Source organism: Aythya ferina (assembly GCF_964211825.1).
Source record: "Aythya ferina genome assembly, chromosome: Z".
Lineage (NCBI taxonomy): Eukaryota > Metazoa > Chordata > Aves > Anseriformes > Anatidae > Aythya > Aythya ferina.
The window spans coordinates 59,857,559-59,881,162 of NC_140299.1; the positions used below are offsets into that span (position 1 = coordinate 59,857,559).

A 23,604-nucleotide genomic window follows, 5' to 3' on the forward strand; every position below is an offset into this window, starting at 1 on the left:
CTCACAAAATCTATTGTCAGTTTAGAAACACGGGAATTGGACGGGACCCACAAGGATCATCAAGTCCAACTCATGAGCACAGACTCATGAGTTAACCTCCCTGAAAGACAGATATCTACTACCCAAACTCTCAAAAACTTAACATTTTTAAAATAATTCTGTATTTTTACAAAACAGTAACTTCTGCATAATATCAGAAGCAGCTATAAACTCTACATAGACAAAAAGGTATTTGGACACAACACTGCAAGGAAACTGGACAACAAGCACAAGTTGGTGACTGAAGACCACACCAGCAAGATAATCTTTAGGAAACCTTCATGCAGAACAGGCATGATGGAACTTCAAAACGCACATTGAGGGTGGTAGTGGTGGCGTTACAATACAAAACAGAGGGGCAGAGAAGAGGGGAACACTAAGCTAAGGAATCTGGGAAAACCACTGGGGCAAAGCTGCCCATAGCTCTTAAAGCCAGAAGAGGTTGTTAAAGACTAGATACAGTAAGTAAAACAGTACCTATGTCTAAATCCCAGACGAGAACAGTTTCTTATGCACTAGCAGTCTGGACTAGAAGAACAATGACAGCTGAGAGACAATAACAAATTTGAACTGTAATAACAGTTATTATAATATTTATATTTTTAACATGTTATAATATTTATAATATTATAACGTATATATAACATATATAATATTTATAATATTATAACAGTTATTAAAATAATAAGTAATAAAGACTTAAATTTCTAGAATGACAGAAGTGTGTAGAAGTGGAACAACAAAGTGAAGTATAGATATGGATGATAATTCCACAAGAAAAAGTTGTTGGCTTTTTTATTGCAAATACAAAAAATTACATCTCTGGGGCACAGATGCTGCAGTTCAAAAGCTCAAGTAAAACAGTAAATACTGTTTTGAAAAAGACAGTATTTAGGACAGCTTCAGCAGTTCATTCTCCATGCCCATTCAATTTGCTCTGTAGATTCATGCCAACAATGGAGTGCTCTGGTGAACACAACTACCTGGAAGAGCACCTCAAGACATCCAAGAAGGAATGTATTTGTTCTCAGATACTGGCTACATTGGCCAGCATGAGGAGAGGAAATGTAGGCATCTATAGAGCTTCCTCCACTACAAACGTGAGGTTTGATCTCTTATACTTTAAGCTATGTAACAGTTAGTCAGGTTCATTGGAGAAAGAATGTTTGCATCCAGCTTCAGAAATGCAACGTTCTTTTTTCTAGCTTCAGAAGGATAAATTCAACTGGAATTTGCTGTTATTTGATATAAACAAAGATTCTTGTCTGTCATTCATTATTTGTATGTAATCTTGTCTTTGTCCCATAAATATAAAGGCATATTTGTATTATCTTTGATGGATGCAAATTACCAGCATTTTTAAATAATGATACTGACAGTTTTAAAAATTTGCTTCACAGCATCATACTTGCTATCTCTTTCAGCAAGAAGCATCACAACTCACTGGAAGCAACATTATCAGTTTTGATTTATTACTTAACCTCAATGGAATGGCTGAAGATTTTTACCAAGTACAACGTGGGTTAAGATACAAACTTAACACATGAAGAAGGTTCCCACAAAAGAAGTCATTCATCTGGAATTTGCAAGTGGACTTTCTGCTACATTAAAAATAAAACCACAGCCACCACCCCTTGCCTCAGCCCTGCCAAAGCAAAAGGAAAAAAAAATCAAACAACAAGAACTACAGAAAATGGAGTTATGTTACAACTCAAGTTAGGTGTCTTTAATATCTAGCAGCACACACACAATCTATAAAAACACGCATTTTACTGAAAAGTTTTTCAGTCTAGTATCACATAATTCTATTTGTTATTAAAGAAGTATATTAATTCTTGGTTACTGGACTCAAATGGCAATTAAACACAATCAAGCAATCAAAAAGGCTCCATATCCAGCTACCAATCCCTGCTCACAAGTTTTTAAATCAAATTTAAGGTTTAAATAATGTATTCAAAAACAAAAAGCAGCGAAATAAACAAAAAAGTGCCTAATTCAGTTGAATTCAAGATCTATTACATTCATTAAAATTTATATATATCTACTCTAACTAATGAAAATTAAACATCTTGCTTAGTTCAGTAAAAATTTATCACTTTAGTAACCAGATTAGATTGTAAAATCTATTAATTACTAGAATCCAAGAAAAATATAATTTCACATACATCTTTTTTGGTATAGCAGTTACATATTATTGCAAAGATTTTATTGCTTCAGTAAAAGCCTCTTTTGAAGTCAAGTGCTATTGCAATTTTGTATTAATTTGCTTTTACTTGCATTCATTCTTTTTACATAAAATGCTAACAGGTCAAGTTAAACAGAACACCACAACAATACAGAAACTGTTTATGCATCTTATGATCTGACTACTAATTATATTTTCAGTTTCTATTTCCAGTTTGGTAGAGTGCTTAATAAGTAAAAAAAAAAAAAAAAAAAAAAAAAAAAAAAAAAAAAAAAAACAAACTTGCATGCTCTGGAAATACAGAAATACCCTACAAATGCTACTCATTTCTGTACCGCCATTGTCTTTGGTAAGTATTTAAATTACTTTATGCAATGGCTCTCTCAATAACTACAGAGAGAGCATAAAAATGACTGATATTTAAAACTCCCACCTTGATGCAATTTGCTTTTGGCTTTTTCACATTACCTCCATCCAATTATGTTTGTATTTTTAGTACCTGAATCTTATATATTGAAAACATTACTCACTACAGTACATTGGAAATCTGATGTTCACATTCCCTAACATGTTAGTCATTATCGTACAGGCATTAGCTGATACCATTTAAATGTATACATAGATATATTTAACCTTAAAATGATATGCAAATATATCATCTGCAAGTATCAAATGAATAATTATCTTATACTGAAATGTTGACCAAAATGTAGAAAAAAACGTTCTGCATTAGGCACTTTTAAGTTCCTATTTTATTCAAATCCTCAGTGTTTGTCACGATAATCTACAGTTAATCTAAAAAAGCAAAACAAAACAAAACATTTTTTTATACATGTGAAACATGTATATGACAACTAGTAATACAAATGAAAGCCTGAAGAACTATCAGTGATATAACACCTAATTTCATATCAAAATAGAAGTTCACCATTTATTTTTTAACTCCTGTTTTTAACCTACCAGAAACATCTGAAAACATGAGTAATACAATACATACTACAAATCAAATTGTGCTGCTTTTAAAACATATACACACACACTCATATATGACAAGTCAACTCACAACATCCAGTAATTTGTTAAAAAGCTCATTAAATGTATTACTTGTTTTTTTTTTTTTTTTCTATTTTGTTTGCTTTTCTTTTTCATTTTTTTATATAGAGAAAAGAAAAAGGCACAAAATAATGAAATCATACAGCTGACATTAAGCCATGGTGTTTGTATGTACAGCCAAGCATTTGAAAATTGTACACAAGTAACTTTACAAAAAAATTACAGTCTGTACACATTTAGTTTCTGCATAGTATAGTGAAGCTACATAGAGAAGCTGCACTAGTATTTAGAGAAGCACTAAACTCAGGGAATTGGCAATCGGACCTGGAGCCATTCACTTCTACCAGTGGCTCAGGTCTGCAGTAACTGAAGTTAAACATTTGACAGATCCTCTGTAGTTTTTATCAAATAAGTTGGTGCCTTCAGTCCAGTTCCTGGTGCTTTTGTGATGTGGTTATCTATCCACTATCACAAATGAGTACTCCCATTGGCAGCCACTGTAAAGACTGAGTGAGCATGGAGACTGAACAAGCCTCTTAACCTTTGCTACAGAGATCTCTCTCTAGCTCAGGGTTTGCAGCGCTTTGGTGGGGCAGTGTGGTGAAGCTTGCACTGCTGCTGCTCACGCTGTACCTGTTCAGTGGACACAAAGAAGACTTCAGTTTCCAATGCTGTCAGTCTGAAGAGTTTCACAAATACTGAATTTATCTTAAGTAAAAATTTGTTTCACCTGCCTATTTACTAAGTTTGCCTATTGAAGACATATTTTAAAGAGGAAACCAAAGAAAAGGACAGAAACATGAAGGAAGGTTAAAATAATGAACAAAACAAAACAATCAAAGCACAACAGCTTGCAACACTTAAGGAAAATCTCCTTCTGCAGCAGTAAGATATCTGTAGAACAATACACAAAAAATACTTTCAATATAACTTAAGAGAACACGCTGCATATTAACCCCAAATACGGTGTTATGCACTAACTTGAAAATTATTACTTTAAAAGGCTCCTAATATACCTGACATTAGTAGCTTAAACAGAATTGGTTTGCCTGACACATATCCTTGAAAAGTAACTTGAGTGAAACATTCAGTGCATTTTTGTTTTATGTTATTAAAAATAAACCAAATGCACTATATAATAGAACAATACTAGACAGAAATGCACAAAAGTAATATAACTAATTAGATTCAGTACCCTTTGTTTTCAATAAGGAAAACAAAGGATTTATTTTCTAAAGATAGTCAGTAGTTGGCCACAAGTTTTCTGGGATGTATTCTTGAATATGCATCCCCGGAAGACCTTGGCCTTTAAGAAGGGCCAAGTTCAAAACAGCATTATCACTGCAGAAGACGTTCTTACCTAGCAACAGGTAAAAAGCAAATCATGGAACAGTAGAGTTGGTTTTCTCTAGGGTCTCACTCAGGATAGCCAGCAGCAGTTTTGATTCATTCAACTTATACTCAGTATATTCAGCACAGATATGAGCATTTCCATCCTACATTCTTAGCTCTCATTCTATTTAGAAAACAAACAAAACATAAAATATATCCCAAAGTTCTATTCAGTTCTTTCCCTCCTCTTTGCTACTATTTAATGAACTACACATAGCAAACTTTCTGAAGTACTTCCACAAGAATGTGAGTAACTATACTGCCAAAGTTGAATACTATTTAGTCGAATGAGCTTTGTTATAAAACCTATTGCTAACATTCTGAGACACATATGAACAACTTAGTGATCCCGACAGATGAACCGAAGAGAAAACAGGATATTTAGTAGCAGTACAATACTCAGAAGTTATGCACTGTGTGTTGGCAATTCACTTGTATGAAGGATTTTGAGATCTGTTACCACTACAAAGTCAATACCGCCACCTAAGGGTGAGTATGAAGTAATGTGTTTATTGCCAAATTATTTACAGAAATATTTAAATAAAGCATAAAAACCTGACACCTGTTCAAGTGCCTTTACAGAAAATACATATTTATGCATAAGAACATAACTTGACTTTTTTCTGCCTCCTTTTAACATCAAGCTCAGCACAAATGCTTTACCTTAAGAACAGGATTTGAAAAACTAAGTCAAAATACAACAGTTCTGAACAAAAGCAAAAATTCTATTAAAGAAATAGGGCTGTAACACCTAGGTTTCTGAAGAAATGATCAAACTATTCTATTTTGTTGTAAAAAGAAACACAGTGAATGTAACAAAATGGAAGCTTCTTGAAAAATTAACTTTTCAAGACTGCTTTTAATATTGAACAGATGTCTCAACATTTACAAAAGTGTATTTTCCCATATCTCAACTTAGTTTTGTTTACTGAGTGTGTTTTTAAAGCATGGAACATTATTTTTGTAGTACAACAGTAGTTTTTGGTACGTCAGTAGCATGGTTGACAAACTTAAGTACTACAAATACTTCATCATGATTAGTGCACAGTACCAACATTATCCATATGAAATTTTTGCTTTAGAAAGTTCTAATATAAAAAGATGAAGTACCATTGTCCACGGCTACGATATTCAGTAGAGTGGCCGGACTCAGTACTGGTGTCATATTCAATATGCAGTAAATAGTCCTATATGTGCTCAATGTCTAACCACACTTCGAAGGAGAACATGAGTTTTTAATAATAATAGTAAAAAAGGAAAAGTCTGGAACAACTACAGTTCTTTTCAAAACCTCAAAACAATCAAATACTCTAGTTAGAAAGTATCTTGGGAAAGTATTCACAAAGAAGCATGGTAAAATGATAACTTTTATAAAATTTCTCTTAAGTAGAACAACATTTTGAAGTAATTATATATTAAAAAAATGAACTAGGTGAGGGAGAAAGTAAGTCGTATTAAAAAAGGATGTTTTTCTTCCAACCCCTTTTTCATTTATCAGTGGAAAAGTGAGATTTCCATATACTCTAAACTCCAGTAGTTCACATTACCAGATGATGTAGTGTATATGTCTGACTCTCCCCCTCAAGCAATTTGCCTGGACTAAACTCAAAGCAGCGTACTTTCTCCTCTCCACATGTTTGCACTGTTGTCATGCACAAAGGATACACTGTTGAAGTAAATGGTTTGTAGATGATTCATAAGAAAAAAAGGAGAATTGATTTCCAAACAAGAACAGGAGGAAAAAGAAGAAAAAAAATCTTAGTAATACACATAAGGATGAATAAATCAAGTTATGTATCTAACATGATGCGATTATTCAGAAAATGTAAGAGTTAAGTTTATTTCGTCCTACGGATTTTTATACTATGTTGATTCCAGTCAGTGTTTTAAAATGACATGATAAGTATTTGACTATTCGCAAATACTCCATTTTTTTGTTAGTGAGATCATCAAGATTATCTAAGATCATCAAGTCCAACCATTAACCTAGCACTGCAAAGCCTACCACTAAACCAATGCCCATAAGCACCACATCTACACTTCTACTGAATCCCTCCAGGGATGGTAACTCAACCATTTCCCTTGGCAGCCTGTTCCAATGCTTCACAACCCCTTTCAGTGAAGACATTTTTCCTAATATCCAACCTAAATCTCCCTTGGTGCATCTTGAGGCCAATTCGCCTCGTCTTATCACTTGGTGCGTGGTAGAAGAGAATGACCTCCACCCCAATACAACCTCCTTTTAGGTAGTTGTAGAGAGCAATAAGGTCTCCCCCAAGCCTCTTTTTCTCTAGGCTAAACAACCCCAGTTCCCTAAAACACTACTCATAGTACTTGGTCTCTAGGCAAGCCACGTTGCCTTTCTTCTTCAGACACACTCCAGCACCTCGATGTCCTTCTTGGCCCAAAGCTGAACACAGTACTCGAGGTGCAGCCTCACCAGAGCTGAGCACAGGGGGATGATCACCTCCCTGGTCCTGCTGGCTGCACCATTCCTGATACAAGCCAGGATGCCGCTGGCCTTCTTGGCCGCCTGGGCACACTGCTGGCCAGGTGAGTTTGGTGAGTTCAGGTGAGTATGGACCAACACCCCCAGATCCTTTTCCTCTGCACAGCTTTTGAGCCACTCTGCCCCAACCCTGTAGCACTGCATGGGGTTGTTGTGGCCAAAGTGCGGGACCTGGGACTTAGACTTGTTCAACTTCTGACAGTTGGCCTCAGCCCATCAATCCAACCCGTCCAGATCCCTCTGTAAAGACTTCCTACCTTCAAACAGATCAACACTCCTGCCCAACTTGGTGTCATCTGCAACCTTACTGAAGGTGCACTCAATCCTCTCATCCACATCATTGATAAAGGTATTAAAGAGAACTGGCCCTAGTACTGACCCCTGGGGATGCCACTTGTGACCAGCCTCCAATTGGATTTGGATTTAGCTTCATTCACCACTACTCTTTGGGCCCAGCCACACAGCCAGTTTTTGTTTACCCAGAAACCCCTAAATAAGCTTAAAAATAAAACACAGGAAGGGAAGAAGCCATAGCTGTAGGAATGCTGTTATTCTCACACCACCTAAAACCTCAGCTATATCTGCACTATTCTTTAGTAGAAATTCATTCTCCTAATCCAAATTTAATTCACCATTAAAGAACAGAGACACTAGGTGGAGTAGGGCAGTGCAAATCTGTAACTCCCACCTGCTATGTTCTGGTAACCACTGCTTTTATAAGTTTAGCCATTAAGCCACTAGGCTAAGGAAAGACAGTGAGAAAGAACTCAACGGTGCAGAATCTACGTAGTTATGAGGAAAAAGATTCTCCCATTTCTAAAATGTGGCTGCCAAATCTCTGTCTATTCATAATGAGGAAATGGAGAAGCTTGTATAAAACTGCTTCTGGGGTCAAAGCTTCCATTTAGGTGTACAGTAGCCACTAAGTTGTTCTCCATCTGCCACAGATAAGTCAAAGCCTTTTAGGATTCCATTCACCTAGGAAAGACTACAATGAAGAACAGTTTATTTTCATCAACAATTCAGATTAAAGTACAGCTCCATGCCATTTCTCAGTCTAAATATTGCATGTTAATTTGGAACAGTTTCCTGATTTTTCAACTGAAGTTAAGTACTGTTACTCTGGTGTAGAAAGACTGAAAGACGTTGGTAAAAAGAAACAAAAAACAGATAATGAAATTAACCAATTCACCTTCCAACAGCTTCACTCACAGTAATCATTCATATGAGGCAAACATGAAATTTATGCTCAGAGTACTCAATTCCAGCCAAGACCAGAAAACAGTAAGTCCAACAAAAATCAATCAAGAAGGTAGAATGTTCCCCAGCTTTCTCTGGACAAAGTTATAATCTGTTCTTCATTTTACACTGAATTTGTGAGATACTTTGATTATATCAAACTTTTTGGGAACAGATAAGGAAAGACTCAGTGTACTTCAGACATGCTTCAAAAGGCCTGCAAATGTTTTTGCTATGTTTCTAATTCGGGCAGTATGCTTCTGAAAGAAGGCTTTACATTTAATTACTTTTCTATTCAAAGGACAGAGGAAAAATAAATATATTTTGAAGAGATATAAACAGTTATGCAAACAACCTTGTGTTGTAAGCCTTGCAATTCTTAACTTTCTCCTCACATATCCTTTCTACCTATTTATTATTTGTAGCTTTCACCTATTACCATTACATGATCAGGATTTCAAAAAAGAAAGGAGTCTATTTTTCTGTGAAATGCCGAGTATATTAAACAATCAGAACATAAATTCTTCCCTCTGTGTTTCTGCTCAGCAGTCTGATAATGGAGTTACTTAGCAACAGATGAAGCAACTGAACAGTGTTCACTGATCCACATTTCACTGTAAAGTAACACTCACAAAGGCATTATTTAGCTGCTGGTTGCCTCTCGATAGATGTATTTTTGAAGTATAAAATCCATTAGCCTGAGACAAGCCTACAGGAAATTCCAGCCATCATGTACCATCTGTAATGCACTCTAGTTCGAAATTAGTACAAATTGCCCGTAAGATTCACATGATTTTGAGCACCTCTGAAAAAAAGGGAGAAAGAAGAAAAAAACAAAATATGCAGACTTCATATACAGAATTTACATGAAAGCAGTGGATGCTATTTACAAAGGGAAAAACATATCTTCTTCCTAAGCAGACTGACAATCTGTGTACTTCAAATAAACACACCAAGGCTGTATGTCAAGCACACTTTTCTTGGTACAGAAAAAAAAAAAAGAAAGAATATTACGATTTTGAAAAATTATTTAGGATGAAAACATACGCACACACTTCTGCAAACCACCTATAAGAGTAGGAAATGAGATGTGCTACAGCAAATATTAACAGTGATTTTATTCTAGAAGGCAGTCTTGAAAACAAAAGCAACCCACAGGAATTAATAAAACAAGCAGTCAGTTAGCATTTCCAATCAACCCTTACTTCTTTTTAAGGTAACTACACATTATTAAACAATTCTTATCTTTGCTTTATTATGAAAGGTGAAAAAATGTTAGTTTACAATAACAAATACAGATTGGCTTCCTTCATCAAGTTAACCGTTTTATCGTTTCAGACATTAAACTTGCACAACAGCAAGATTTGAAAATATCCTGCCCCAAGCAAGTGGAAAGACCATCATCTTCAGTAGAAGTAGAAGCAGACTGCTGTCTAGTGGAATCATTGAAGAACGCTTTTTTTTTTTTTTAAAAAAAAAAAAAGATTCTTCACCAGACAGGACCTGAACAAAGCTGAGCAAGCTGAACAGTTTTCCAAATCTTTATCTTTTTTTCTGAAAATTAAGACTGGGCAGTAGCTTTAAATAAAATTAATTTAAAAACTACATTCACAAAAAATTGTGCAAGGAGTGAATTTTGGTAAGTTACTTGACAAGCATTCAGAAGTGACGAAATAATTAAAAAAAACTATTAATTTGAGAGTAAGTATTTTTGTCTTATTTCTTATGAAAATTTAAAGTTACATTTCCAATAATACCTGTGTATGGAAATAAAGCTTAAGTGAAGAACATCTTTCCTGGTTGTCTTAAAAATAAGAAGATCCTTCCTGTGTTCCATTGCAACGGAGAATTACTTTTCGGATAATAAAACCACAGAGCTTTTAATTGCTAAAGATTAGCTTGGGTTAGATTTCAGGCTATATAGAGAATACAAACTTCAACAGCAACAAGTGTAAGACAAAGATGGTCAAATCAATATCTTGTCCACATATTTTGCAGTGATCAGGCATATATGTAGCTATTTGCATATACTGTACAATTTATATTCACATAAAATTGCATAACCTTTCATGCAAACCTTGAAGATGCACAGGTTCGTCCTTTTTTAATGAAAAATACGTAGCATTTTGAATTTCCCTACCTTTCTTCAAGTTAAATTTTGTAGTAGCAAGCTTTCCTCTTAAGCATCTCAGACCTTTCAGTTCTTTTTTTTTTTCCCACCTTCCAGGTATCATAACAGATATTACAAGGACCTTTTCTGACAGACTGAAGAGTTTGTTTTGTTTCCAAGGGGAGAAGGGGACTAGGAACAATACAATTTTTCTACTTGTGAGCTTTTTTGAGATTCCTGTTTTGGCCACTATCTCCTGTTTCTCAAATTCTTACATTTTTTTTGTTTGTTTGTTTGTTTTTAACTTTAGTTTTTTAAATAGAAGCCCTTCTCAAATTTCTCCAATGAACTGCCTTAGGCATTAATATATTTGTCTATTTGAATCCAAACATCCGATGAATCAGTGTACAATGTTAAAAAACAGCATATATAACTTATTTGTTCCACTTCAGCCGTTTTCAAACCAAAGGTTACAGCCCTAACAATAAGCTGAAAGTTAAGAATTCAGCTGCAGGCAAATTCTTCTACTTACATGCAAGAATAAATGCATAAACCGAATGCTCTACTATATAATTTAGTAGAAACTGACTCTGAACATAAAAAAGCATTACTTCAGAGATCACTTACTATAATTAGGACAAAAGATACTTGTATTACCCCTCAACAACTTCTTTCTGTTAGTATGGACACACTAATGCATCTTGATAAGAAAATGTCATATTTCAAGAAAAGAAATTCAGTGTTTTATTTGTAGTCAAGAACCCAACTTCCTGAAATCTTTAAGTTTATACAAATGTATATTTTACTGTAGAAAAATATATTGGTATCGATGAAAGAAACACTTCAATGAACTAAATGTTCTCCTACACAAACATCTCCCAAACTGTTATTCCTGGAATGTCATGTCAAAAAGAAAAATTTCGTATGTGTCTGGAATAGCATTAGTTTAAAATGTACTACAAGTCACCTTCTGAGCTATCTTTATAGAATCAAAGTTGTTACAGCTAAAATAAATTTGTAAGCAGCTCACTGCCAAAAAGCAGTGAATTCAGACAGAAGTTTTAAACTGATGAAAAGAGAAAGTTTTGACAATGCAAATACCATAGGAAAAAAAAAAAAAAAAACAACAAAAAACACAACAACTTGACATGTACTTACTAATTTGTTTTCTTGCATGTATATTCTTTGCAACTTCAGACAGCCTTTAGCTATAATGATCATTCCTTCATCTGAGATCTTGTAACACTGCCCAAAATGAATGTCTTTCAATTCTCTGCATTTTGAACCCAGCTGCAATTAATGAAATCAAAGCAAGTATTTAAAAATAAAGAAAAACAACAGTATTGACTGAGATAGGAAGTGTTGGGAGTTAAGATTTTTGTGTTGTCCCCTCCCCCTTTAAAAATGATCTTTATTTGCAGATTTTTAAGTACTATATACAAACAAGAAAGATTATAATTATACACCTGACAAAATGACATTGCTAACTACAGTCAACAAACAGAAGCTAAAAGCTGCACATAGAAACTACATAATTTATAGGGCATATTTAAGCAAATAAAAATGCCTGTATACTAGACCATCAATAGGACATATGATTTAATATAACTACTTCATAGCTGACCCTACACACTACTAATAGAAGAATGAAATCTTCTTGCATACCTGAAAAGTCTCAATCACATGGTTTTGCATTGCAAAGAATGCTATTTTAATATTGGTTCCAAATAGTAACTAAGTCCAGTAAAACTCCATGAGCCAGAGGTAAACTGGAGATTTCACTTTGAAAGGATTTGATCTCTGTCTCTATAAAAGGTATATATGGTCTCTAGAAAATATATGCCCTTATTAAATCCATGAAACAGTTACCTTCCTCCTCCGTATCCCTGTTTGTATTTGCTAAGAAGCTGAAGGACTAAACATATGAAAGTAATGTGTGGAATGGGTGGTTACCTGCTTTAGGCCTTCATCGGTGAGTCTGTCTTGATTGCCTACATGCACTTTTTGAAGAAGTGGACACTGAGAGGCAACTGCGATGATGGAGGTGTCGGAAAGCTGTTTACACCTGTAAGCAGTATACCTTAGTAGTCCAGGACATTTACATGCTAATATGCATACTCCTGTATCAGATACATTGCGGCAATCAGAAATATTGATTTCAGTAATATTCTGGCTTCTTGATGCTATCTTTTCCAACAGTTCATCAGTGACCTGCAAGCAAAACCAAATATTCAAATTTAACTTCATCTATAAGCATCTTTTATTCCATTAACACAAAACTACTGTTTCTGAGATGTTTGCATATGCTACTGAAATAATGGAAAGATATGCTTTATGAAAAACATATTGCTATAACCAATTTTGCAGCTAACTTTAAAGAATTTTGCTCCAATGCTTGCAGTCCTCTTCACATTCTATAGGAAATGAATTTCACCCTTCAGAAGAGAAGGATTCTGTATCAGCACTCTACTTACCTAAAGTAGCATTTTCAGAGGAGTAAAAGATTTACGTGTCTCTGAAATGCAACAACTTTTTACTTAGGCCCTGGCAATCATCCAAAAACTGCTTGCCAACCAGGAAATACTAGTGATGCAGGTGACCATGGGTTTCTTAACAATGGAAAACAGTAACCCAAGGTACCAGTGAACAAAAGAGAAGAGAAGGAAAGGACACCATAACAGAAAGAAAGGTTTTTCATTAACAGACATTTCCTCCAGTGATTTGCTCAGTTTAAAAATAGAATACTTGTACATTTTAAATGTTAGCAGATGAAAGACCACTAAATCAAAGATACATCCACTATTTTCCCAGAGTTCCTTTGAAGAACAAAGACTCCATCTGCTTTGTGCCTGCACATATTGTTAACTAACATGTCAATAATTTTAGAAGATGCCAGCCCTACAAAGCAAGCAAGAAAGGTAAGATATTCTTCATGCTGAAGCATGTAAGTTTAAAAAAGACAAACAAAACCAAACCAGGTAAGACAAAATACATTAAATTCCCTTGCTTTGAAAAGAAGTTTAATTTCAAAACACCTGAGGTGGTATATGAAAAAGTCTGTCTAACAAAACCATACAATACTTTATCTGCCATTTAGCACAGATGAGATTTAGCTTAAAGCCTGGAGACAGCAACAGAGAGGAACATATATCCTTTCCATTTTTCTCTCTTATATAGTCAAGAAACAAACACTTTCTTTGCTGCATTCAGACTGTTTTCCATTAGCAGCAAGTCTGATCTGTTTTCCTGTTATTTCATCAGACAGCTGTTAGCTAGAAAACATGACAAATTGAAAAAAAAAGCAAAAAACCTACCAAACAAATAACAAAACACATACAACATCTCTTCCAGCTTCCCACACACACACACACAAAAAAAAAAGACACCAAGCACTCTCCACACAGGCAGAGTGTTAATAATTGTGCTTAACCTTGTTCAAGAGCTCATTGAGGAATTGCCAGGACAGGTTTCTTAGGGCAATGCCAAAACTGATAAAATTCAATGAGATCCTAACACACCTAATAGCCAAAAAATCTAAAAAAACAAACAAACAAACAAACAAACCCTTTGTACTAGAAATAAAGCTACATCTCAAGACAATGAAGAGGGAAGTGATTTGACACATAGTACTTTCGCAACAAAAGGAAATGGATCCCTGGTCCAAGTGTGCTTGGGAGTTACTTAAAAATCAATCTAATACTTGTTTTTTTCACAGTGTTTCACAATTATGTTAGTTAGTAACTCTACAAGCAAGACAACTTGTATGGTTTTCCATGAATTGGTGATCTGAAAATAATAACCCATGTACATCCTATGCCCAACACAGATGAACAGCTTCTTGAAACGGGAACCTGCAACAGTCATTGCCCTGCATCCATTATTTTCATAAAACTCCCAAGAAATTGTTTTTACAGACCTCTGTGATTAACAAAGTAACAAGAAGCATAGATGAGTAAACAACACCGGTACCCTTAAACAACTTTTCCAAACAAGATAGTCTAGGCTCTGTAAGAATCTTACTAAACAAAATCCATGAATCTCAGAAATATTAAGTCTAGGATTGGCTAATATATATATATATCTCAGAAAGACAAAATCTGTCTTCTCAGTAGGAGAAGACATCACTAGCATCATCAAAACTTGTTAAAGTGAACAGAGCAAGGACGAACTGGAGAACCATTGTTCATACTAAAGCATCCTCAAAAATTACAAGTACATCTCTCAATCAATATAAGATCTGATAGCTCTTATGGATGTATCTACCACTACCTGACGTAGACCTGAGACACGTAACCCACTTCAAACAGCACTTGTGCTCATGCCGTTTAATGACAATCAGAGGAAACTACAGTCAAAACAGTTAATATAAGGGTTCTGACATTTTCAGCCTCTAGTATGAAACTCACTGAAAGCAAAGGTACCACCACTTAATGGTTTTCTTTTGTTTGCCTTTTGTCAGAAGTACAAGTTCTGAGAACAAATGCTGAGTCATCCAAACACTATTTTTCCCCGATAATGCCTTCATACCTGTTGACGACTACTGAGATCCAGCTGCTTCCAAAACTGAAAATCTAAACACAGGTCACGCCAATATTTACACACTAGTGATGCTGAAAGGCAACGCTCATTCAGGGATAAATTGGAAAATATCTGTAAAGAGAGGGGAAAAAAAAAGTATTATTTATCAGAAGACATCATATTTGAAAGACAAATTTTTTTTTGTTATTAACCTGTTGTGTAAAAGATGGGGAAATATTAGCATGCAATGCTTGACTCTTCTAGAAGTTGCACCCAACTAGATGAGTCATGGACAATAACAAAAACCTACACACCGCAACAGCTGACAATATTAGTATGTCACATTGGTATAACCCACAACAAAACACGTCCTACTTATGTGCTCATTTCTTAGACAAAATTTAGAATGTGCTTCTGAGATTGCACACTTCAAGAATTATAAATACAGTATTAGATCCAACTGTAGCCTGCATGGGTTATTTGCTAGCCATAGGAATCATGGAATCATAGAATGGCTCGGGATGTAAGGGACCTTAAAAATCATCTATACCCAACCTCCCTGCCATAAGCAGGGATGCCACCCACTAGATCAGCTTGGTTAAGGCCCCATCTAACCTGGCCTTGAAGACCTCCAGGGATGGGGCATCCACAGCTTCTCTGGGCAACCTGTGCCAGTGCCTCACTATTGTTACAGTGAAGAATTTCCTCCTAATGTCTAGTCTAAATCTACCCCCTTTTAGTTTAAGACAATTTCCCCTTGTCCTATCATTATCTAACCAAGCAAAGAGTCCTTCTCCATCCTTTTTATAGGACCTCTATGTATTGAAAGGCCACAATGAGGTCGCCCTGGAGCCTCTTCTTTTTCAGGATGGACAGGCCCAGCTCTCTCCATATTTCTTCGTAGGAGAGGTGCTCCAGCCCTCTGATCATCTTTGTGGCCCTCCTCTGGACCTGCTCTAACAGCTCCACATCCTCCTTGTGCTGGGGCCCCAGCCCTGGATGCAGCACTCCAGGTGGGGCCTCACTAGGGCAGAGCCGAGGGGGACAGTCACCTCCCTACAGCTGCTGCCCACCCCTCTGTTGACGTAGCCCAGGACGCAGTTGGCCTGCTGGGCTACAAACACACACTGGTGGCTGAGAACCCACAAGTCTTCTGTCCATGAGAACCCACAAGTTCTCTGCAGGGCAGCTCTCAGTGAGTTCTTCTCCCAATCTGTACTCAAAGAAGTAAAGAAAGGTGTTCTTGTTTCTTCTCTGAATCATTCAGGAAGACCTCTCCTATCTTTTCAATTCAGTAAAGAAATAAAACATCATAAGGGCACTAGAATATCAGTTTTTGGGGAAAGGGGCATGGGATGGTGAAGTAAATCAGCAGAGCAAATCAGTGTCATACAAGAAAACTAAGCACAGAATTCACACTTTATACCCCATCAAAGCATTGGTAGTATTTAACATAGAATTCACATTTTATACCCCAAGGTTTTGAGTGCCGTAACAGCCTGCAAAGCAAAGAATTAACTGCAACTTTACAGCAGGCTCATAAGCTGCTGTTGTTTTTATTATATTCAGTACTTCCTCAGAAGTACTATTGCTAAAAAGATTGAAAAGGTCTATCAAGACTTAAATGTGAATACACTCTGTAACCACAAACAAACTTTATTTTGCAAGTCATCCTGCAAAGAAAAAAGGCAATCATAGCATCAGGATAAATGTAAAGGAATACAGTCTGCAAAATGTGAAAGAGTCCTCCCACTCAGTACTTGGATGTCCTCATCAGTTAAGTAGAAGCACTAGGGATAATCTCAAGCAACGTGCTCAAGAAAACCTGAAAGTACTGATGTGTCCATAGGAAACCACCAAGGCCTAGAAAACACAAAAACATTCAGAGAAAAGATTAACTATCTTGGATTAAACTGTCCTAAAGAGGGAACAAACAAGAGAACAACACTTTCATCATCTTTGCAGTAGATAGGACAGTTAGTCTCAAAAATCATTAGATTTCTGAAGTAAGTAAAGGATCAGAATATAACACCCAATAACTCCAATAATTTCCTTCATTTTAGGGCCTCCTGGGAATGAGGAAGTCGTTAGCCATTTCTGAAAGATCTGACAGTGATAACACGGAAAAGTCAAATTCACCAACTTCTGCAGTTGCTTGCAAGATTCACCATTTTCTCCTACTTTTTCACGTTTTCTCCTACCTCTAAAAAAGTCAGTCTCTTATGTAGGACTCCTTACCATCCTTTAGGAGTCTGCGTGGACCCTATCCCCCTGAAAACCTGTGCTTCATCATCACCAGAGTGAATGAGGGTTTCCCATCAGGGCATCAGTTGAACATAGGAGACAAATGTGGGTGAAACAATGCCTGTTTCCTCCCTTCAGTTCTTTGCATCGGTGACTGAGCAGAAAGCAAGGAGAGGGCTGTGATCAGCATCCAAAAAATACCATTATCTCTGATCAAGCTGGGAAAGAGCACTAAAAAGAAAGACTTGGCATCTGATATTCCTATTGCAACAGTGCAGTTATAGCCATTAGAAAAAGAAATCTCAGTTTGATGATTCTCTGCAACTCCAAGCTACTAAAGCAGTAGGGAACTTGAGTCCCTACTGTCAGCAGGAAACAGAAGACCAAACCTTTTAAGTTACAAAAATCTCTGAAGAGAACAAGGCAACATGATCCATGCTATGTTTGGACAAACATCAGACTGACTGTAGCTAATACTCAGAAGGGATGCTGAGGCTGGCAGTGTAAGTTACTTTAAACTAGCCAATTCCTGCTACAGTGGGAAATAAATATGCTCAATTCTGAAAATATCACCTTTACTTTGAGAAACAAGAGCACAAAGTACTTAAAACAAGAACACAGCAAACACAGAACTGGAAAGGCTGTTGCTAATCCAGCTGTCAATATAAGTAAGAAAGCCTTTGCATTATTTTTCTTCAAACTGCCACCCTACCAAAAGCTGAAGTCCACACCAAATCACAGACCTACTGCTAGGTCCAGCACGAGACAGCAATAGCAATGCGAAAACAAAAACGACACCAGCTTGATTCAGTACTTGGCATGGACAGTGCTTCTGCACAAACAATATTATTTGGGGAAAAAAATAAAAATAAAAATAAAAAACCACACAAACATCCAAAAGCATTCGAGGTCATGTTGTAGTCAACACAGTACGTATCTCCAGCTGCAAAGAGGAGCAGGGAGTCTGCAGGTGTTGCAAACTGGCTTATTAGAGAAACAGTAATGAGAGGGAGCCACTAGAGGGAAAAGCTGGTGCTGACAAAGTTGTGGCACTCCAAGTTCCGGCAGGGAAAGGCGCAGGCCAACAAGAAGTTACACAAACCATAGGTGTTCAAGGACCAGGTCTTGCTGCTGTATTTTTTATTTTTAGCCTGTAGCAGCTAGAGAAGCGCCAGCTATAAAAGGATTCTGAATAATGCTGTGTAAAGCAGCAATTTCTCCTCAGAGCTCACGGTAGTTAAAAGAAGATGTACTGAATTATACTAAATGGAATTTAGTAGCAAATCCTACATGTACTCCAGTTTGATTGCACATCGCTGTTCCTTTAAGGGATCACCTTATCTGCTGGCTAAAATGCTCTACTACTGCATAAAATGATACAACTCTCTCCAATGATACCTTCATCACCCTTTAATTCAGTTTCACTCCCTAGATACACACAGATACTGTGGCAGCTTAATTGTCCTGAATTTTAAATTGTTTTCTAATTCCTAAATCTGTGTAAATACAGCAGAAAGCCAAAACCGTCCCTACTCCAAGCCTGTTCACTCAATTCCTGCCCGTGACAGATAACTTTTGGCAGCCAGTGGGTCCACAAGTCTAATTCCTGAAAATTGTGCTCCACCATGTCCTCCTGCACACCCAACATGCACATGCTTCCTCTCAGCTCCGTGCCTGATCCCTCCAGGTAAGTGCCAGACTGATATGTCCTTCAGCATTCTTGAAAAAAAATACAAGCTTAATGATCTGGATGCATTTTACATTTGTTTTTTTATGGGCAAGGGTCAGGGTTGGAGGATGCACAGTTCAACAAAACAAACAAAAAAACAACCCAGCTCCTGCTCTGCTCTCTCATCTCGCTTCTTTCCATTTCAGTTCCTAAAACGTATGATGCCAGTGCCTCCTGCTTCACCCCTTCACATGAGAACTGCAATTAGTGGGCTTTTCTTCCCTCTCAATGGGCACAAAGGGCCTTCTGGGCCTCTAGGCCACGTCCTATTTAAGGATCAACACCCATTCAGCATCGATGGCCTTATCATATCTTCTAGACATAGTTCTTTAATGTCAAGCTCTTGCTCGGAAATAAGTGTTCACACAGACTAATTAATGACCACAGTGAAAAGAAAATTCAAAAATGCAATACTCGGAGCAGCAAAAGTCATCCAGCAGATAGAGCTGGCTCTCAGACCACATTCGATCTGCTGAACTCAAGCTGTCCAATTTTATTTCCCTGATAGGTGCAACCATACGTGGGTTTTTCTCCTGTATGGGATTTGTAAGCAAGTCATTTTTACCTTCAAGCAACAGAGCACAACTAATTGCACAGCACCATCTTCAGTGTGCCCACACACAGCTGTGACAACCCGTAATTCTGGATCAGATGGTAGTTCAACTCATTTAAAGCCAGCCAAATTAAATCCCTGCATGACACACTTCAGCTTGATCAAGTTTTTGTTCTGTTTTTGCCAACTTTCTGGAATAAATGTTCTGTAGGACAATGGATGGGAAGGGGATGAAGACACGAGGCTCCCTTTTTTGCGTGTAAGGTTGAACCTGATGACCTTTAAAGGTCCTTTCCAACCTGAGCTGCTCTACAATTCTGTAATACTAAGCTGCTTTAGAATAGGGTCCAACCAGAAAAAAAAAAAAAATAAAAAAAAAAAAAAATAAAACTTTTTGTGTAATTGTCTCCTTTACTACTGAGTCCCTATGTGATGGATTTCAGACAAAAATCCTAACACTTCCCTACTGTTTCTCCATCGAGTGTATGATAGATGTTTCAGGCTGTGCATCCAAAAAGGACTCCTTTAAACTTTTTGTGCTAAACATTTGCATTTCAGCAGGAACAGGAAAAGAAAAAGAGGCGACAACAAACAAACACCAACAAAACAATAAGCCCCCACAGCTATAAATATATTTTCATAAAATGTTAAGAATTTAGATACCGTAAGTCCTAATTAAAGTCCTACCGTATTAAACCTAATTAGTTGTTTTTTTCTGTAATTTATCTGTAAATGTCATAAACTTGGCTTTAATTCAAGTTTCCCAGAAACAAAAACTCACTTCATTGAGCTCTTCTGTCTACGAAATCAATCAAGTGCATCAAAGTGCACTTCTAATCAAAGAAAAAGCATGAATAGTAAAACCGAAAAAGTCATTAAAGTTACTAGGTAAAAAAGCGTAATGCTAGAAACTTTTACTTGTTTTTTGACGTGGTATCCTCAGCACCAAGTTTTCCAAACTTATGACTTCATACAACACAAATCAAATACACATGAGTAGAGCTTAAGTATTTTAACTTATCAAAGAGAATCTTACCTCTAAAATAAATGATTTAAAAAATAAATAAACAAAGTGGTTACTATTATTGAGTGCATAGAGCTAAGAAGCTTTTGCCTCACGAACAGAAATAAGAAAGTTTAGCTGAGGACTAATACCATTTTTAAAGATTCTTCAAACTTTAAGAACTACAGTTTTATGAACATGGGTAGACAGAGTATAGACCATAGGTTCCAGGACAGAAATAGATTATAAAAGGTGAATTCATGCACCCACTGTTTCTGTCCCTTTTTCTCCTTTGAAAGATCTTTCAATCTAACTAGCTAGAGGAGTAATGATTTCTGTAAATTAAGCTGTCTTTTCTCAGCAGAAATCTGTATCCAAGATGAACAGATACCTATGCAATTGTTTCCATTGTATTGTTCAAATAGAACCGTTTTGAAGCTAAAGTTTTCATTGTATTAACAAGAACTGTATATACAGAGAACATTAAAATGTAAACTCAAACGTTTTATGCTACTATTCATCACAGTGCCTAATGAACTTGGAAAATTAATTCTTGAAAAACTGTCCATTTTTTTCGTCGGCTGGGTGCAAGTATTTTGAGCAACTAATTGAAGCTTAATTATCAAAAAACAACTCCAAAATACCCTTTAATAAAAGTAATATGCTTAGAACATGACTTTTTACTATGAACTGTTAAACACAGTAGTTGTTAATTACAGGCATGCTGAAGTTAAGCTTCCGGTGGTTTTATATTTATGAGAGGTTGTTCCACTCTATTTCAGCAAACTAATGAATCATCTATCGACAGAAGATAAACAAAGGGCAGAGCAGTATTTGCGCAGTTTTTAAGAGGTTTCATCATTTATCCACACATAATCTCAACGGGATAAAAAGAAACACAAATGTCTCATGAGCTAACAGACTGTCCTAGTTGCAATGCAAAACTCAACTTCAGTTTCTGTCCCTACAAAGTGAACAGGAGGCACTGATACCATACCTTTCATATTAATGTAAAGAAAGGGTGCCGACTAATAAACAGATCATCTTTACTTGAAAGAGCTGATAGTCTTAATCCTAGCTACCCACGCTGTCCTCACTAAAAGAGGCCTGTGCTGCTTGTGAATCACCACAACAGTTTAAGATGGAGATGATGAAACATGCCAAAAATCTGTTAAAGAACAAACACAGACACTTCTGAACAAGAGAAATGGATAAATGCATAGGAAATGAAAACACCTTGCAATCACTTTACTTTGTATTCAAACAGTGCACAACTTGCAAGATTATTACCCCTTTCCGAAACACATATGGACTTATTCAGGGATGTAGAGCAATCCTACAAACGCCTAAACATTATTAGGAAAAGTTTTACTGGGTGTGCTAGGCCCCATGGCAAGGGTGAGTGTCAAGGCACCTGCCCTCAGGACTTCCTGACTGTCAGGAAACTGCCCTCAGTAACTTCATCCCAAGACTTGTCTCCCCCATCACACAAGTAATTAAGGTGAAAACCTACATGCTTACATGAAACCCAACTTTTAACACATGGCAAGGCAACTATGTGCTTTTACAATTCTGCAACAAATCACAGGATGTAACCAAGACATCTTTCAGAACTGTCCTATTGACAGTAACATCCACAGTATCTTGGCTTCTACTAGCATACCTTTCTTTTTCTAAATATGCCCTTCCCACGCACTTCTGTAAGTTCAGCAAGTCACACAGCAACAGCACAGTGCGGTTAAATCTGGTTCACTTCCCTACTGCAGTCACAGAGTCACAGCGAGCTTCATGAAAACAAATCAATGGCACCGGGCTGGACATGGCTAAAGAATAAGAAGCTAATCAGACTAGTTAAGATTGAAAGAGCATTTACCTCTCTGCATCAACTGCAAAGTTGCTAAAACCTTTTCCATTCTTCTCAATACTTGAAACAAGTTCTAGACAGCACAAACTGACGGGAACATTAGCTTAAGAGGGAAAAAAAGACAGCATTGCTACAGTGACTCTGAACTTGTGGATGAAGTCCAATCTGAGTAATGTATTTTGATCGCTCTCTGTGTCTTCTGACCAGGATAAAAAAAGTACCAAGCTACTAAAATATGTATATCCATTTTTTTCAGGTAATTTTTTTTTTTAAAACCAAAGATCCTAGCTCTGGTCTGTCTGCTGACTTTTGAACCCTGATACTTTTCTTTTTTAAAATAAAAAATGAACCCTCCTCGTATCACTCAGATAATCTTAAATGCAGTGCTAGTAATTTAGTATCAACATTATCAAAAGCAAACATGCAATCTTAGTAAAGCAAGGAAAGAATGTGGGGAAAAAAGTCAAAATGGGAAAAAAAAATCGAAAAGTTGAGTAAAAATTCAAGAAAAGGAACAGTAGTGCTCCAAATAACAATAATGTATTTATGAAAACCTTACACTAAATGAAATACACACACATCTTCCATTCACTGCACATTACCTCTAAGCTAAAATCGATGTCGATGCTGCAAGCAAAGCAGAAACTGTTCATGATTTCTCAAAAAAGAAAGTAGTAAATTGATAGAGAAGATGTCAAAAAGGTCAACTACTCATTCTAAAAGCTCCTTTCCTCATTGTGGAGCAAACTCGAGTACACCTAGATCATCCCTGATAAGGCCATCCCACTTGTTCAAAAGGAATAAATAAATAAAAATCCCAGCACCTTACACATCCTCAAAGACAGGAAACAAGCTTTGCCAAAACTAACTGTTCTCACAGTGTGTCATTTTCCAAGTATCTCACCAAAAAGTTTCCCTCACATCAAAATAAACATATCGTTTCTTGTTACACAACAAAGAACAGGAACACAGTAAAGCTTCTTATCGATTTTCTCACAACAGCAGAGTGTGTGCCAGTCTCTCCTTAGAACAGAAGTGTTGTTCAGTTTCAACAGTATCTTCAAGCTGTCATCACAGGCCACGTTTCCAGTCTCTAGGTCTCCTTTGATTCCTCTCCAATTTGTCTGTGGGCTTTCCAAGCAGACCCCTGCGCTTTATGCAGTACT

General features: G+C 36.5%; 1 protein-coding gene and 1 long non-coding RNA gene across 2 annotated transcripts in view; both read right to left on the reverse strand.

Moving 5' to 3' along the window:
* The window catches only part of FBXL17 (F-box and leucine rich repeat protein 17), a 310,952-nt gene that overhangs the window by 278,479 nt on the left and 8,869 nt on the right, over window positions 1-23,604 (reverse strand). The window contains exons 2-4 of the mRNA XM_084503911.1: window positions 15,055-15,177; window positions 12,481-12,738; window positions 11,686-11,817 (exon numbers count right to left, since the gene is read on the reverse strand). Of these exons, the coding sequence (XP_084360037.1) occupies window positions 11,686-11,817; window positions 12,481-12,738; window positions 15,055-15,177 (513 nt within the window). The remainder of the gene's footprint in view (window positions 1-11,685; window positions 11,818-12,480; window positions 12,739-15,054; window positions 15,178-23,604) is intronic.
* On the reverse strand, window positions 1,734-4,998 carry LOC311426990. The gene is made up of 2 exons (XR_014687148.1): window positions 4,638-4,998; window positions 1,734-3,910 (listed from the first exon to the last, which is right to left on the reverse strand). It is a non-coding gene; the product is annotated as an uncharacterized lncRNA (long non-coding RNA).